Source organism: Cottoperca gobio, chromosome 6 (genome assembly GCF_900634415.1).
Source record: "Cottoperca gobio chromosome 6, fCotGob3.1, whole genome shotgun sequence".
NCBI lineage: Eukaryota > Metazoa > Chordata > Actinopteri > Perciformes > Bovichtidae > Cottoperca > Cottoperca gobio.
Window position 1 is genome coordinate 20,766,877 of NC_041360.1, and position 15,874 is coordinate 20,782,750.

A 15,874-nucleotide genomic window follows, 5' to 3' on the forward strand; every position below is an offset into this window, starting at 1 on the left:
CACCTGCTACATTACTAGCTTCCGCTGCTTGCTCCTTAACTAAAAACCAAGAAGAAGACAAGCAAGCCTGATGGCACATAAATGACACGCATTGCTTGCTCTTCCACTTGCGGAAAAAATAATTACCAGGAAGTTTTCAGTTAGTCTGAGTTTTTGGTGTACGACAAGCTCTATCCTCCTTTCTGATTCTTTAACTTAAACCCCATCAAATTTCAACTAGGTGCAAATTTGTGAGAGAATAAACAAAGAACAGAAAAAACTCAATCACAGACCAGTTGGGTGCACATGCAGTAGCAGAGAGAGGGAACATCCTTACTCAACTATTTATGTCACTGGGCACATTTCCTCTGTTTCTATCGGCCTCTCTATCTTTTCTTATTTTATCAATCTTTCCACTTGTCTATCTGTGCCTGTTTCATCCAATTCATCTCTCCTCTGCTTTGGCTTTTCTGTGTATCTCTCCCTTCTCTGTTTCTTACCTGGCAGGAGCACACGGAGCACCTATCGCTGTCCAGCACCCAGATCTGCCCACTGTGCTTGACCTTGTAGTCATGAATACAGTCACCCGTGCAGTTATGCCCGTGGGGGCACCGGCAGTCGTAGCCTCCGTCCAGGTTGAAGCACACTGTGTCGTTGGCACAGGTGTTCCTCCCTGACTTGCATTCATTAATATCTGCAGGAAGCACACAAAGATGACATCATTCATTAGCTCAGGTTAGGTTACACTTTATGCATGGCTTGTGGAAATGGGTTTTTTTTTTATTACAATTCCTGTTGTAATGTAATGTTAGCCTTGGTAACATGGTCACATGGTAAAGAAGCATGTACTATATGGAGTATTGAGAACCCACATCTGTGTCATCTTGAGCAAGACAAGGACCTGCTCTCTGCACCCGTAAGATGCAGCTCAAATGCAGCAGTAAAATGTAGCAATTCTCAGGAGAAACATACTGTAATGTAACCCAGAAACCTACTTTTGGTGAAATAATAACTTTACTTTGTGAGGTTACGGACAGGTTCTGTTTTTTCTTTTTGAGATTGCCTTTAATGTGCTTTTTTCCCCCTGCCTCTACCAATTCAAACTGACAGCCAAGATGGGGTCAACGAGTCGAGCAGCGCTAGCACTATTGTTACAGGCAATGCTTCGATGTTGCTGTAGTGGGTTTCCATTTTGACAGCTGATACTGATACTCATGACAAGCTGTATCAGAGAGAATGTTCCAGAAAATGAGCACGCTGCAAAAACTGACGTTTTTTGGAGGAAAACATTCTGATAATAACATACCTATCTAATCACACCATTACTTACAGGAGCGTAACGACACATCGTATGAAACAAATGTTGAGTGAGTTTCTGATGGCGGGTGACACATTCACATTTCAAAGTTCTGCTTAATTAAAAGGCACTATTTTAAGAGCTTGCTTCTGTAACGTGAACCTCTAAATCCTGAAGCTAGAAATAAAAGAGAAGACCTTTAAATCTGTGACGGGACTGAGATGGAAAATTCAATGGGACATTAAAGGGGTATTTTCTATTAATTGGGCATTATGGAGCTATAAGACGCAAAAAAAGGTCATATTCTTGATATTTCAAAAGGTATGAACCAGAATTTAAACATAATTTAAATGCAAGAAAAAATCTAATAAAAGTGTAATTTCAAATTCAAAAGTTCAAAAATACATTAAAAAACACAATTAAAATATGAAAACATATATTTTTGGGGATAAAATATTCTGGATTTTTTTTTTTTATTATTATTTTCAGTTTAAAAAAATGTTTTCATGATATGAAACATTCACAAAACGTCGTTTTCATTTCATGATATGAACAAAAACACACAAGCGAATAATTGAGATGTTGTCTTACACGTGAAAGATTCACAGGTGAAACATGATTCCCCTGACCTATACCTGAGTTGCAATCCTAAAATCAGAATAAAACTGTGGAAAACTTTCCCACTATAATTTCCTTATAAGCAGTGGACCACTCACCTACACACGATTCCCCACTCGCGGAAAACAAACCGTTGTCATGGTAGCCATCACGACACTCGCAGTGGTACCAGCCGGGCAAGTTGACACAAGTGGATTTACTATCACACTCGACAAAGCCGTCTGCACACTCATCAATATCTGAGGAGAGAAGAGAAGGAACAATAAGACGTCCACGTACACTATCACTATCATGTAGGTTTTAAAATATGTTCTCTACAGTGAAAAGACTATTGAGCTCCATTCTTGCTAGCTAGACGTTTTCAACACTGACTGATTTATAATTGATAAAACAACGTGTCTAGCGTTTGAGTGAAAATAGTCCGCAGGCTTTATTGATCAAGCATAGTTGCATAGCCAGAGAAGAACATCTGTATCAATAAAAGACAGCAGGCAATGAATGAATCTATTATAACAAGCCTATTTAGGAGCCAGAGATTTAACAGGCTTGCATTTTGAAGTGCTTGTAAAAATCCTACACCGTCTAATCCTCCAACACGTGCAGATAAACAAATAAAATCCGAGGTGTGCACGCTTTTATTGAACTTTTACTTGGACATGGGGAGACACACCTTCTCACACATCCTGTGGGTGGTTGTCAATAGCTAAGCTCCACTTAGAGATATCCTTGACTCTGCCTCCGCCTTCAGCTCTTGTCTTTAATAAAAGACTTTGATTACATGCTCTGAAATTCTCTTCTCTGTATTTTAGCCCCCCCCCACCCCCCACCCCCCCTGTTTCCTTCTATTCGGCTTTTTTCACCTGTGTGTCCTTGTTTCTCTTTTTCTCTCGCTCACTTCTCGTTCCCGTTTACAACAGGCCAACATTCAACCCTTTCATTTCAACAAGTGTCCCTGCAACTTTCCTGCAAACATCAGCCAAGAACAAATCAATATCGTTTTCAACAATGAGCATAATACACTCAGAGAGACGGATCACTCTGATATTTCAGCTAACATTTAATTAAACTGCAGGCCGGGCCCACACAAGAGAGGAAGTAAAGCCTGTTATTACACAGCAGGGCTAAATATGTTTGGTCCAGACATGCACCGTGATTAAAATGTGTCTGTATAGTCAGCGATGGCTTTTTTATGATTGTGCATGATGCATGATGCTCTGCTCTCATTACGAAAATGGCAGTGTGCCGTGTCTGACCTTCTCCACAACTGCCTGCAACAGTATCCCCCACAGAGCGACAGACAGACGGGCTCATGGTCCCCCACCGCCCAGGCAGTAATGGGATTAAGATCTATTGGCTAATGAGCCCTCAGCTTTTTAATAGAATTTCTGCAGCAGATTAACCGTTGATGAAATGTCCTGCAGATTAGGGCCTTATCTATAAAAAAAAATGGCCTGCATTTATCTGAGAAGCAGGTTTGCTAAAAAAAACCTAGTTTTCCATACTGGACGGGTTCAGAAAGCTCTCTCTTCTGGTGTGGCAGACTTTAAAGCCAAACCTCACATTTCACTAATTACATCAATTTGGTGAGAGCAGAGCACCTAATGTTCTCCCCTCAGGGCACCAATGTTGGGTTTAAAGGACACTGCATATAAATCACGAGTCTACAGCAAAAAACTATAACTAGCCTTTGAAAAATAATATAAATGATGCCCACTCCTGAAGAGAAATATCCAATGCTCTTTGTTACAAGTATGGATACAAGTGCAAGGAGCTTTAGGTAAAAAGTTGTTAGCTAGTACGGAAAAATAAAACAAGATGCATTTGTTGGAATCATCATCTTCTCCCCAATAAAGCTGTAAGAAATTGTTCAAAGTGCAACTTCGCAGTCAGATACTATTTATAACAGACACTGATGGTGGAGTAAGAATCTAAAAATATGCAAATGGGTTATTTTCAGCCAGTTTCATTCAGGTGTTTTAAAAACGTTACTGTCTGGCTATAACAACTGAGGGTTACACCCTCAACAGAAGCTTCATTGTTTTCTCTTTTATCTGAGCCAAGACCTGTCAGCTACAATTACGGCCCATCGCTTCTCAGCCTGCTGTCAGATCAACTTATAAAGTGCTGCGGCGTTTTAGGACAGTGAAACTCGCTGTTGTCGCACCTTGGACTTGACAAGATTGAATGTGTGAGGTGCAACAAGGATACAACATGCTTGCGAAAGTCTCTCCTTCTCTTTTATCATCTTGTGTAAAGGATAATGGAAGATCATTGTAATTAAATCATCAACGATGACAATCAGACAAGGGGTGCTGCCTGAAAGCTCCGTCTCCACTGAATCATGAGGCTTTTGTTTTAGTTGAATCATAGATGTGGATCGCGCAGTGTTTTCACTTGTTAAATCATGTCATGTTTTTACACTCTCTGCTCTGGAAGGACTACACAACAAAATAAATATGGCTCTCTATCTATCTGGAGAGGTCAAGACATTTTTGGAGACATGGAAACTGACAGAGAAACAAACCTACACATAGAGAGGAGGATGAGGAGGAGGAGGAGGAGAACAGGAAGGAGGAGGAAGCGGTGGAAGAGACAAAGAAGAGTAGGAGGGAGAGGCAGGAAGAGATGGAGCAGGAATAAACGAAGGAGGAGAAAGAGATGATATGAGACACACTGCAGTTATCCTACTCGTTATCCTGAGTGGCAGCCTGGAAACAAGGGATCTATTAAGGCAGCTCTCTGAGGACAAGCGGACGGTCTTTCCTTTGCATCCTCCTGGGCTTGTATATGCCACTCTGCCATCATCACCCCCCCCCCCCCCCTCCTCTCTTTCTTCATCCTCCGTCTTCACCTTTTTCACTTCCCCTGTCTATCTCCGTCTCAAAGCTGAGGCAAAAACAGAGCTGCCCTGATCATCACTCTTCCCCACCCCTGCAGTTGTCTTTCTTTTTGAGCAGATAAAGGAAGAGTTTAGAGTTTATTCTTGCCTTGCCCTCTTCCCTTCATCCCTCCCTTTCATTGTCCCTGCTCCCTCCAACCTCTCGTCTTCATTTCCTATTCTGATCCAGGACAGTTCTTTGCTTTTACCCCTTCTCTCTGTCCTTGCTTTCACCACTGTAGCTTCCCTCGTGATGTCTTTTACCTTCTTTTGACTGACAGATAGACCTAGGGCTTGGGGTGTAGTTTTGCTGCGGTGTTGCATCACTGCTACTGCTGCAATACGTACATCTCCCTGTACAGTAACCCAACTCAAACGTATTTCCATTTCCATAGAGGTCTACATGATATTTCTGATAGGTTGCAGAAGGAATTATTCAAAGACATCTCTGGATTTCAGCTGAACGATTCCTCCTGCAGGAATCAGATGCCGTTTGACAAGAAACGGATTTTAAAACAAGCTGAATTTGTCATGTCAGATCCCATTTACAATGAGAGAAATGAGAAATGAGAAAAGGCTGCAGAACCTTTAAGTCGATAACAATGTGTACAAAGCTTTTATCGGCATGTACGTGACACAGCGATAAGGTAAGAGATGGATTCCTGATCCTTGCACTTTTATGTACGGTAAAGTGTAATTGAGCGATTGTCACTGGTCCTCAGTCTTCATTAAGAGAAAGAGCAAACTCAAGTAATCAATCAATCATCATGAAACCCGAGGCAAATTGAGTTACACACTGGGTTCCTGAAGATGAAACAGACACTGAAACGCAAATCCATATCTGCAAGCACTTGAGTGGGAGAGTGGATGAGTAATCATGGTAAATTGGAAACATGCCTTGTGAACAATCGGTAGCTGCAAGCGCATACAGAATGCAATCACTTACCTATAGCTGTACAATTCTTCAACTCTTTAAAGTAAAACTTCAACCACAATTGGATGATTGTTCTATCTTTGAAAGTAAGAAAACAAATGCTTTTAGAATGCTCCTTTAGTCTCTGAGAGGGTGGATGGATGATTGACAGCCGGGGCAACAGGGGCACCAAGGAAACACATAAACAGACTTGTACTGGTAACTGCTATCTTTTGTTTATATAAGCCAAGGAGTCGGTGTTAGCGGTGACATTTAAAGCTACACTTACAACAGCACCAGCACCACACTGGTGAGCATAGTGCATGAGAGCCTGATATTTCTCTCACATTTACACTTCAATGTGCTACAACTGCGTGGCTAATTAGCTAGCAAGCCAGCAAAATGATGTTAGCAGTGAATCTTTTTCAAACTGTTGATAGTTGTTTGGCAGCTCACTCAGCAAGTCAGAGTGCATCACAAGATACAATCACGTGTCCCTGATTGCAGATAAGAAGGAGACTCTAGCTAGAAAGCTAATGCAGGTTAGGGTTCACAGTCTCTGTGGCGCTTTTTGTGTCGCTAAGGGTGCTGTCAGTGTCACTGTCAATCAATAACAGAAGCGGGACTGTTACTGCTTTCTGAAAATACAATTTAAAGACACTCGAGCTGGCATATGCAAAGATAGATGGTTTAAACCCAACATTACCTTTACATTTTTTGCCTTTAGAGACTGATGTTTCACTCATAAGAGAGCACAGCACATGTCATGTACATGGCAGATCTTTACTGCTGCAGCAGAGAAAAACATGCATTTTACTTTCCATTGGCCTTTAAAGCATTGTAGCTGTCCAGAGTCCAGTGCAGTTTGCTGCACTGCAGCAGCTACAGCAGCTACAGCAGCTATAGCAGCAAGCTATCCCTGGGAGATGTATCATTTAGGTAGAAGCAGCAGGTTGCGCTCAGCTAAATGACAGCTCCGGCCATTAGCAGGGCCTAATTAAGACACACTAATTACGGGTGACTGAGTGAGGGCTTTGTAAGGCCGTCTCTAAATAAATAATGAATACATAATCACTGTGCTTAAACAAGCCGCTTGAGCTTCAACAGTCACAGACCCCCCAGGCCTTGTGGGTAAATCGTGGAGCAAAGGAGGGAGAGCTGTAGCAATGCATCATGGGAGCTGTCAAGGGGAGAGAAAAATTAATATGGTTTTAAATATTCACTACCTGTGCCTGAGTGTCGGGTGGGAGGTGCCCAGGGGAGATATCAACGATGATGAGGTTGTGATGTTTTTTCCTTGCTACCATTGTGTAATACACGGTGTGGCGCTTGCTGTTTAAAATTATACAACAGTCAGCAAAGCATCAACAACTGCTAGCAACTCTTTTGTCCTGTGCAATTGAACCTGGATAAGCCTGTTTGTCATGCATATGTAAGCCGACATTTATCTACTTCACCTTCACCACCTCACCATCTGTCCGTCTTGCAGTATGCTACTTCTAGTATGTGTTTTTGTCTAAAACTCAGACAAGCTTCCTGGAGCTCGACATCAATGTAGATAAGGTCTGAGGGAACAAAATGTTTGTCTGGCCCTGTTCGGCTTTCTGTCCGAGTCAATATGCCAGCGTGACCTCAGAGCTCCACAGTACTTCTCTTACTGCCTTCAAAGTTTCCTCATGAACTCATTGGATATCCACTTGTCTCCTCTCATCCTCCTCACATTCATATCCTTCGTTGCTATTTTATCCGTTCCATTTTTACATCTCATAATAAATCACCTCCTTTCTTCCTCCCCCTTTTCCTCTCGTCTTATCTCCTCTCATCTGCTATTACCAAATAATTAAATACCCTCTCTTTTCTTCTGTCTTTCTCTACAAATGTCCTCTTCAAACCTTCTCTCACTTATCGTCCTTCGTCCTTCCTCAGAGAAATATAAAGTTAGAGATAAAACTCATTCATTATTGATTTGAATATGGAAGCTCTGATGAAAATGCGCCGTTTTACTCACATAAACAGAGCGCTCCCGTCTTTAGATCACGTCTCTTTTTATAATAGTATCACTTTGAAAAGGAGTGTGCTGGTAAATGATCACAACTTAAGAAAAGCGAGATTTTTTCCCTACCAATAAAACATCAATTTACAGTGTAGGTGTAATTCACCAGGCAGGGGTCCCGGGTGGTGCTCTTGAAAATAACCCTCCAGGAGTGCGTAGGAGTCACACATCTAAATTGCATCATTAACACCAAACATAAAAAAATCTTTTATCCCTTTCTCCTTGTCCTTAAAGACTATTGTTGATGCTAAACTAGCCTGCGTGTGATTCGGTGCCGCTGATGATTAAAAGGGCTTTTGAGGAGTTTAGGCTGTAGATGAATTGAAAGATGAAAGGGAGAGGTGTTCGTCCACAGCATCTGATCAAATGCTCTTCTCCCTTAAGCAGCCCAAAGCGTCCTCTGAGAAGCTAGCAAGAGGCCAGCCAAGGACGGCAAAGATGGCCATTAGTTACAGAGCTGACAGCAAAGTGACAGAACATTTTAACTGGTGGCAAAGCACCCTAGCAAGTTTAGAGGGGTTTTAAAGGAGAAGATAATGAGCTGAAAATAAAGGAAATACCAACGCAACCCCCCCTTATTCATCTCATAGGGAACGTTCAACAATCCAGACAACAAACACGTGTCTGAGGACAAAACAGAAGGGGACGTTCACAAATGTCATGCCCAATTATTTCACGCAGTGGATAAGGACTGCTAGAAAGTCTTTACAGTCCTGGGCCCTCTTCTGAAGGCGTCTGAAGGCTAAGCCGATCATAAAGCACCTCGTTATGAATCTGCTTACAGTTGCGTGGTCATTTCTAAAAGCATCGTAACTAAAGACACTGGGACTCGCAGATTACGAGTCCCTCCTGCTCATTTATCAGTTCAGATGGAAGTACAACATGACATTTACAGTTTTATTTATTTATTTAATCATTTAGCCTTTGCATTTATCAAGACCACTGTGACATTCTCTGTGTATAAAGTGGTAAAGATCTTTAAACAATACATAAATAGCACTATAGGCTGAGATAGGGAAGATGAAAATGGATAAGACGGATATCTTTAACTTGTTTTTCAAGGAAATATTTATGAAATTATTGATTTGCATCAAATGGCCATGAGTTGTGCATGATTACACCGGACAGTTTCCATTGCCATTCTGTTCTTCATCGGCTATGCAAAAGATCTCCAGCACAACCTTCACAAGGAGGACTACACGTCGATGGACAGAGGTGTACACTACTGGATTTTGGCAAAACAAACTTATTATACAGTATATTGTATTTCATCCGTGCTGCACCTCCTGAACTTTTGTTCTCTCCTCTTTTTTTATCGTAGTGCTTTTAGTCTCCAAAAGTTCAAACTATGCAGACAATTTCAAGCTCAATTTGGGTTTAATTGCAATGTCTAGCAGATCATTTGTTTTGAAATACACCAGGCTTCCTTTCTGACTCCTTATTGTTGACTTTAAGTTAGGCTGAGTTAAGTTCTCTATTGCCTTTCTTCATTTATACTTTGCATTTCATGTATATTTAGTATCTCTAATGGTTAATGTAAAGTGACATTCAATGGTACGCTATGGATAGCATAAGTTAAGTAGCATTTGTATTTGCTCTAGAATGCTGTTTTCAGAAATGTATGTGTAATAATGAGTAAAAATCTATATTGAGAAATAAGGCGTGGGGGCAAAGCATTCGGGAAACTTTGCTTCTTTGCAGTGAAGTGACTGTCAAAAGAGAAAACAAATTAATTGAAGCACAATTCCCAAATGCAATAAACATCTGAGAAAGTATTTTATAGGTAAAAATAATAACCTCAGTCATTCTATCTGATATTTGAGCACTAAACAAAACCATCATAGGCTTTAACAGGTAATTAGTTGTTACTCACTTACTTATTGAAACATACTAATAGGTACATTTTTATTCTGGATTCCTCCAAGACAGGGAAGAAAATGGACGTCCATTTTGTTGAAAAATAAGCCTAATATTGCAGTGTTTGCCCATCTCACCCAAGCCATGTGAGGAATGATGCTGGCCTGAGGCTACCATATTTACTATGCGCCATGTTCGGGGCACACATTACATGGCTGGGCCTGCCTACATTTATATCCACGACTGAAGTGTATGTGCCCTGCCGCAGCTGTGTTCTGCATAATTCATGATGTGTCAGAGTTCTCCACTAGCTGGTGTCTATCTGTCAGTAATGCGTGTCCCCTGTCCCTCCCCATCCATTCCCCCTGAATGGTAATGACAAACCACCAAGCGCACACACAGTCACAAAGACCATACCGCAAACTGAAAACACATCCATCCACATACTTGTTCAATTACAAATGTACACTACGCAGACGTACACCGCATCACACTGACGTACAACAATCCAGCGGGTTGATAATACGCAAACTGTTCTTCTCTTACGTAAATATGTGTGTGTGTGTGTGTGTGTGTGTGTGTGTGTGTGTGTGTGTGTGTGTGTGTGTGTGCATGCTCATAGGTGTGCGTGTGTCTATCCGCACTGTCTTGAAGAGCTCCTGTTCGGTGTCTTATGACAGGCCGTCAGTCTGCCGCTGCAGCAGCAGAAGTGGTGGAGTCCCTGGGGAGGCCTCTAAAAGCTCGCAGGGTTCTGGGGGTGGGGGAGCCCAGAGTTAGTGAAAGCTTTTTCATGTTCATCCACCCAACTCCGCTTCTCCTCCTCCTGCCGCACCGACTCAACCAGCCTCAATCCGCATCCATATGCAGAGAAAAACTCACTAACCCCTGGCCTCTCACCACCCATCTTTCTCCTTGCATTTCCAATTCCATCGCCGCATCTGTCAGTTTTTTCCCAACATCTCTGTATCTTCCTTTCCACTTCACCTCCTCTCACCCCCCTCCTGGTCGTTACTTCTCTTTCCTCTCCCTCCTCAAATTTTGCATCTGTCACTCTCCCCCTACATCTCCATCTCACCCCTCCCCTCCTCCCTCCCATCCTCCCCACCAGTAGAGCAGCATATCCAACAGTACATTAACCTCCATACATCTCTGTGAGCTTCTCCAGTAGACACTTCCCTCACTGGGAGCTCCTGTCAAACTGTGAGGAGACAATAAAATGGACTCCCTCTTTCACACTGAATGTCTGGTGAAGTCTCTAAACAGTGCCAGAGGCGTTTTTTGCCGTGTAGCACAGAACCCTGACGGTGGTCCTGGTATACAAAACCTTGAGGGGGGAAAAAAGCACAGGAGGATGGTACTGTAGCTGTCACAGAGCCGACTCTGACGACATTGGGAGGGAGGAGAGAGATAGACACGCACACTGAAGCAGCAGCTGTGGTGACAAACATCTTGTCACCTGAGGCATGAGGAGCGCGCGAGAGATTCGGCGTGCATGTGAGCGCTTGTTTGTGTTTGCGTCCCCGTACTCAAATTCTAATCATCCTCAATGATGAGTAGCGAGGAGCCTAAAAACAGACCGATCCCCGAGCCACCAATCTTTCATCCCCTGATTCCTCTTATGGTGTGATTAAGAAAGAGGTATCTGTATTTATGGAGGAAATAGTTTGCAACCAGCTTTTCAGTCACATTTAATGGAGAAAAGTACAAAAAGCAGTCGCTCCACCATATTACAGTAACACTAAAATGTTTGCATACATACAGGCAGATGGTTTGGGGGGTTTTTTTTGCGCAAGTTTTGAGATATGTGCTTCCACCTCAATACAATAGAGGTGAATTACATTTAGTTTGTAATGATCATCTCATAGCATCATTGAAAAACGACCCTTAAAGGAATAGTTCAACATTTTGAGAAGCGTGAGATGAGAAGATAGATGGCTCTCTCATATTTGTATGTTATACATGACGCTGTAGCCAGGAGACAGTTAGCTTAGCATAGCATAGAGGCTGATAACTGGGTAAACAGCTAGCTTTGCTCCGTGTCTTCCTGGAGTCTTCACTGGTCAGGCACATAACATCCCTTTTTACATTTTGTGTTTTGTGCAAAACAAACTATTTTGAGGATCTTTAGAGGTGTCGGTATGTGGATGTATTACCTTTCCGACCTGCTTTAAGTCTTTGTGCTAAGCTAAGCCAACTGTCTCTGGGCTGTAGCTTCATATTCGCGGCATTATTAAATTGATATTTTTTTTATAAATGTTTACTTTTGCAATGAATTATGACTTAGCCTGTTCAAGGATTTATTACACTGCTTTGAGACATTTTAACATTTCAGTCCGATCTCCCGTGCCCCACATTCTTCTCTGTTGTGAGCATGATAAACAACATTTATTTCACCTGCATCAATTGGGGTGAAGGCAGAAATATCACAAAACCAAAGGTATTTGCATGGCTAGGTACATTTAGCATTTATTTTTCTTCTTTTTTTAATGTATCCACTATAAGAAAGGCTCTTTAAATTCTGTACTCTAACTCAAGTTAATTAATTCCCTTTTTATCCATTATGTAAGAATAAAAACCTAACCTTGATATGATTGATCTGATGCAAATAGAAGTGCGAAAGAAACATACTATACAACAAAGCAATATTTCCTACAAATCGTTTCTTAATTTCTAGAGCTTTTGAGATAGTGATGAATAGAATCACCTTGGACGAAGCTGCCGTACATTTTTGAAAAATTTCACCTTTGACGAACTATTCTGTGACTGTTTTTTCTTTTTTATGCAGGGACACTCACAAAAGACAGTAAAGTGATAGGAGACAAAGAGAGACAGGCAGGAATCTAAAACACTATAGAAGGTAATGAAATGTGTGATTGCCTGGACCGTGCCATTGCTAAGGGACGAGATCCTCAGAACCCTCTCTGCTGCAAAATGGGGAGGAGGATAAGTCATTATGGTTAGGTCTGTTAACACATTCTCAGTGGCTTTACGCGCACACACACACACACACACACACACACACACACACACACACACACACACACACACACACACACACACACACACACACACACACACACTACCCTTCCTCAGCATCTTATAGCAGCACCATGAGGAAATTCATTTACTTTAAGACGGGCAGTAAAATGGACGCCTCGTAAAAAAAAAAGGTCCTCTATGTGCAATCAATACCTGAACCAATGAGCAAGCAGAGAGGCTCAGTTTGCTTCGCCCCAACACAAGCACACACACCGAGAGAACTGTCATGACTTGACTTTCTATTAACTCGGCTGCTTGTCTCCTCAAGGACACTCGGCGAAAGGTTGGAACGGGTTATGAGAAAGGTGTCGCTGCTATAGATTAGACGTATGGTGAACCTAGCACAACCAACCGGATTACAGCGTTCCCTCGGTTACCTGAAATCACCAGCACCTGCAGGGGAAAACACACTGAATAGAATCTAAAGCCCCTTATCACAACATTGTGTTTGACATATTTCCATGCATTATAGCAAGCAGTGTTATGGTCTTTGCTATAAACAAAGGCTGACTTAATACTCAGTTAAGCTATCATGCCCTATCAGATATTGTGAATCAGGAGTTTGTGCAGTTGTAATTTGGATGCGGCATATGGGCTTTGATATGGGGTAATTCCCATACTGCTGCAACTGCAGTTCAAATCCTCCATTGGGCCATTGGAAAAAGGTACAAGCCCATTATTCACCATGGAGTGCAGACCCACACAGTCAGTTCGCACCCACGTACACACACACACACACACACACACAGGCATTCACAAACACATTCAAACACACACACACACACAGAGCATGATCACTGGAAACATATTAGCAATATCAGATCAGCTGTTTTGTTGGGGTCAGAGCAAAGACAGCTCCATAAAGTAAGATTTATTACTGGCATTTTAAACAGCAGCCCAGATATGCCAAGATAACTAAAGCTACAACTTTGATCTTAAGTACCTTTCTGCAGTATTCTCCTGTTAGATCTTAAGAAAATAAAACATCCCTTTGCTTTAAGTCACCTCTTCTTCCTGTTACCCTGTCGCTTCTCGCACATTCAGTCAAAAAGTCTTCCTTGAGCTTTTTTTGAGGAGAGAAATGTAGGAGTGGAACTAAAATGAACTCTTACCTGTCTCGCATCTCTTCCCAGTAAATCCATGCTGGCAAACGCAGTTGTTAGGTGAGACGCAGGTTCCCCCATTCTGGCACAATCCGTCACACATAGCTAGAGGTAGACCGGAGGAGAAGAGCTATTACTCACAAAGATTAACGAGCATTAACTATGTAATTAGACCAGCAGCAGCATATGTATTTGCATACAGAATAAGAGCTAATTTGGTGAAGTGATTCATTACAGGCTCTCACGATATTATTTTGCGTGATTAATGCATCTCACCAAGGTTAATTCAAAAATGTTCATTATGCATGTGAAGACTGTTAGTTAATGTGTCCCCAAAACAGAGTCATTGAAGCTGACAGATTGCAATGAAAATAAATGAAATATACATACATATTATACCCTGCTTCCACAGAACAAACAATAAGAAGAGTTAAAAACAAAGGCACTGCTTTGGATTGTTAAAGGAGCTCTATAACAATTCAGTATTGTCGATAAGTCGATCGACAGAAAAACGTTAAGTAACGATATTGATAAGCAATAAATCTGTGAAATCCAATCTTTGTCTTATTCATTAGAAGAAATCATGATTGTAGGTTTTGACCTTTTGATTTGTAAAAAGAAGCTTGGGCTTTATGAAATAGTATCTAAGCCAGAGAAGACATTATACAACTGTTTTCACAGGATGTGATTTGTATGTGTAAGATCAGTGCGCTTCCCCTTTAAATAGATTTCTAATGAAGGGATTGATTAACCAGCTAAGGTCGAGTCAATGTTCTAGTAAGAGCATAGATTACAAATGAAACAACACACAGGAAGAAGCACTCATTAAACCTGGGTCACAGAAGGCTTTTCAATGAGTGCCGGTGAGAGTTTAACCACAGTACTGTTTACATGGTAGCGATACGGGCTCGGGAAACTAATGTGAGAGGATTCCACTTTGGCACGGACTTGTAAATACGCCCGAACAACGGCTCACTAGAAAGATCTTTAATTGGGACATTTTGCAGGACATCCCTGTATTATTTTGTATGATTTATTCATCTTTTTTCTTTCATCATTTTTCAAAACAGATTACAGTGTAATATTTATGATGCTCAGCGTAAATTGTTCGTTATATTAAAGGGAAGGTGCGTTTAGATGCTTGGTGCCGTAAGAATCCTAAATTCACAACACATTGTCTCATGAAAGACAACATTAAGAGAACGACTAGTGTCGAGCCTTACGTTGCGGTACAACCATTAGGTATAGAATCAGGCGTGTTTAATGGTCCCTCCCTAAAGTGAAAAGTGATTTAGGTGAGATTGAAGATGAATTCCATTTCATGTTTTATTGCTCATTAAATGATGATTTTACTTTTTACTTTTTCACTTTGTTGTGGCGGATGTTATTAGTAGATCTTGGGACAGAGGACGAAGTTTTTTGCAGTGTAATGTAAGAACATAGTTCATGTCTGACAAATGTTTCACCACTGCAATGATATTTTTAGACTCTTCAAAGTGTAACTAACGTGGTGGTGCTTACCTTTGCAGACTGTCCCATTGCCAGTGTAGCCCGGCTTACAGGAGCAGCTGTGGCCTCCAACCATGTTAAAGCACAGGGCGTTCTCGTCGCAGTTGTGGAGCCCGCTGAGACACTCGTCATGCTCTGAAGACAAAAGAAAAAACACAACAGACGTCACTGTAAACAAGCACATAAATATTTTAATATACATTTTTGCTTGTTTCCACTGTAGTTTCATCCATAGTTCAAACACTGTATATTCACATTCTACCAAGACAATAACACTTGATTAAAGAAAAACAGAACGTTTATTTTCCTTGTGAATATGAAGAATGGTCGCACCAAGCTAGTAATTTCTTTTATCACATCAAGAAAAAATCATTTGAGACTCAGTCGTGGATTAAATGACTTGATAGTTAGACAGCTGTGAGTGTGGTAATAAGACATCAGTGACAAACCGCCGACTGGTGGATGAGCTATTTCTTTATCTCCCATCGCGATCTGTCATAATAAATAGTTTCAGATGTTTTGCTTGAAATAGTTTTTTCTTTTAGACACAGTCTCAGTTATGAGTCTAAGTTAACTCCTGAAAATAAGCTCCTTTATGTGCACATGCATGTGTGTTGTTTTGCATTTA

The 15,874-nt window shown here is 41.3% G+C and overlaps 1 protein-coding gene across 2 annotated transcripts in view; it reads right to left on the reverse strand.

The window, feature by feature from the left end:
- The window catches only part of nell2a (neural EGFL like 2a), a 67,452-nt gene that overhangs the window by 8,113 nt on the left and 43,465 nt on the right, over positions 1 to 15,874 (reverse strand). For both annotated transcript variants that reach the window (XM_029434733.1, XM_029434732.1), the window contains exons 14-17: positions 15,259 to 15,381; positions 13,747 to 13,842; positions 1,993 to 2,133; positions 480 to 673 (exon numbers count right to left, since the gene is read on the reverse strand). In XM_029434733.1, coding sequence (XP_029290593.1) covers positions 480 to 673; positions 1,993 to 2,133; positions 13,747 to 13,842; positions 15,259 to 15,381 — 554 coding nt within the window. The remainder of the gene's footprint in view (positions 1 to 479; positions 674 to 1,992; positions 2,134 to 13,746; positions 13,843 to 15,258; positions 15,382 to 15,874) is intronic.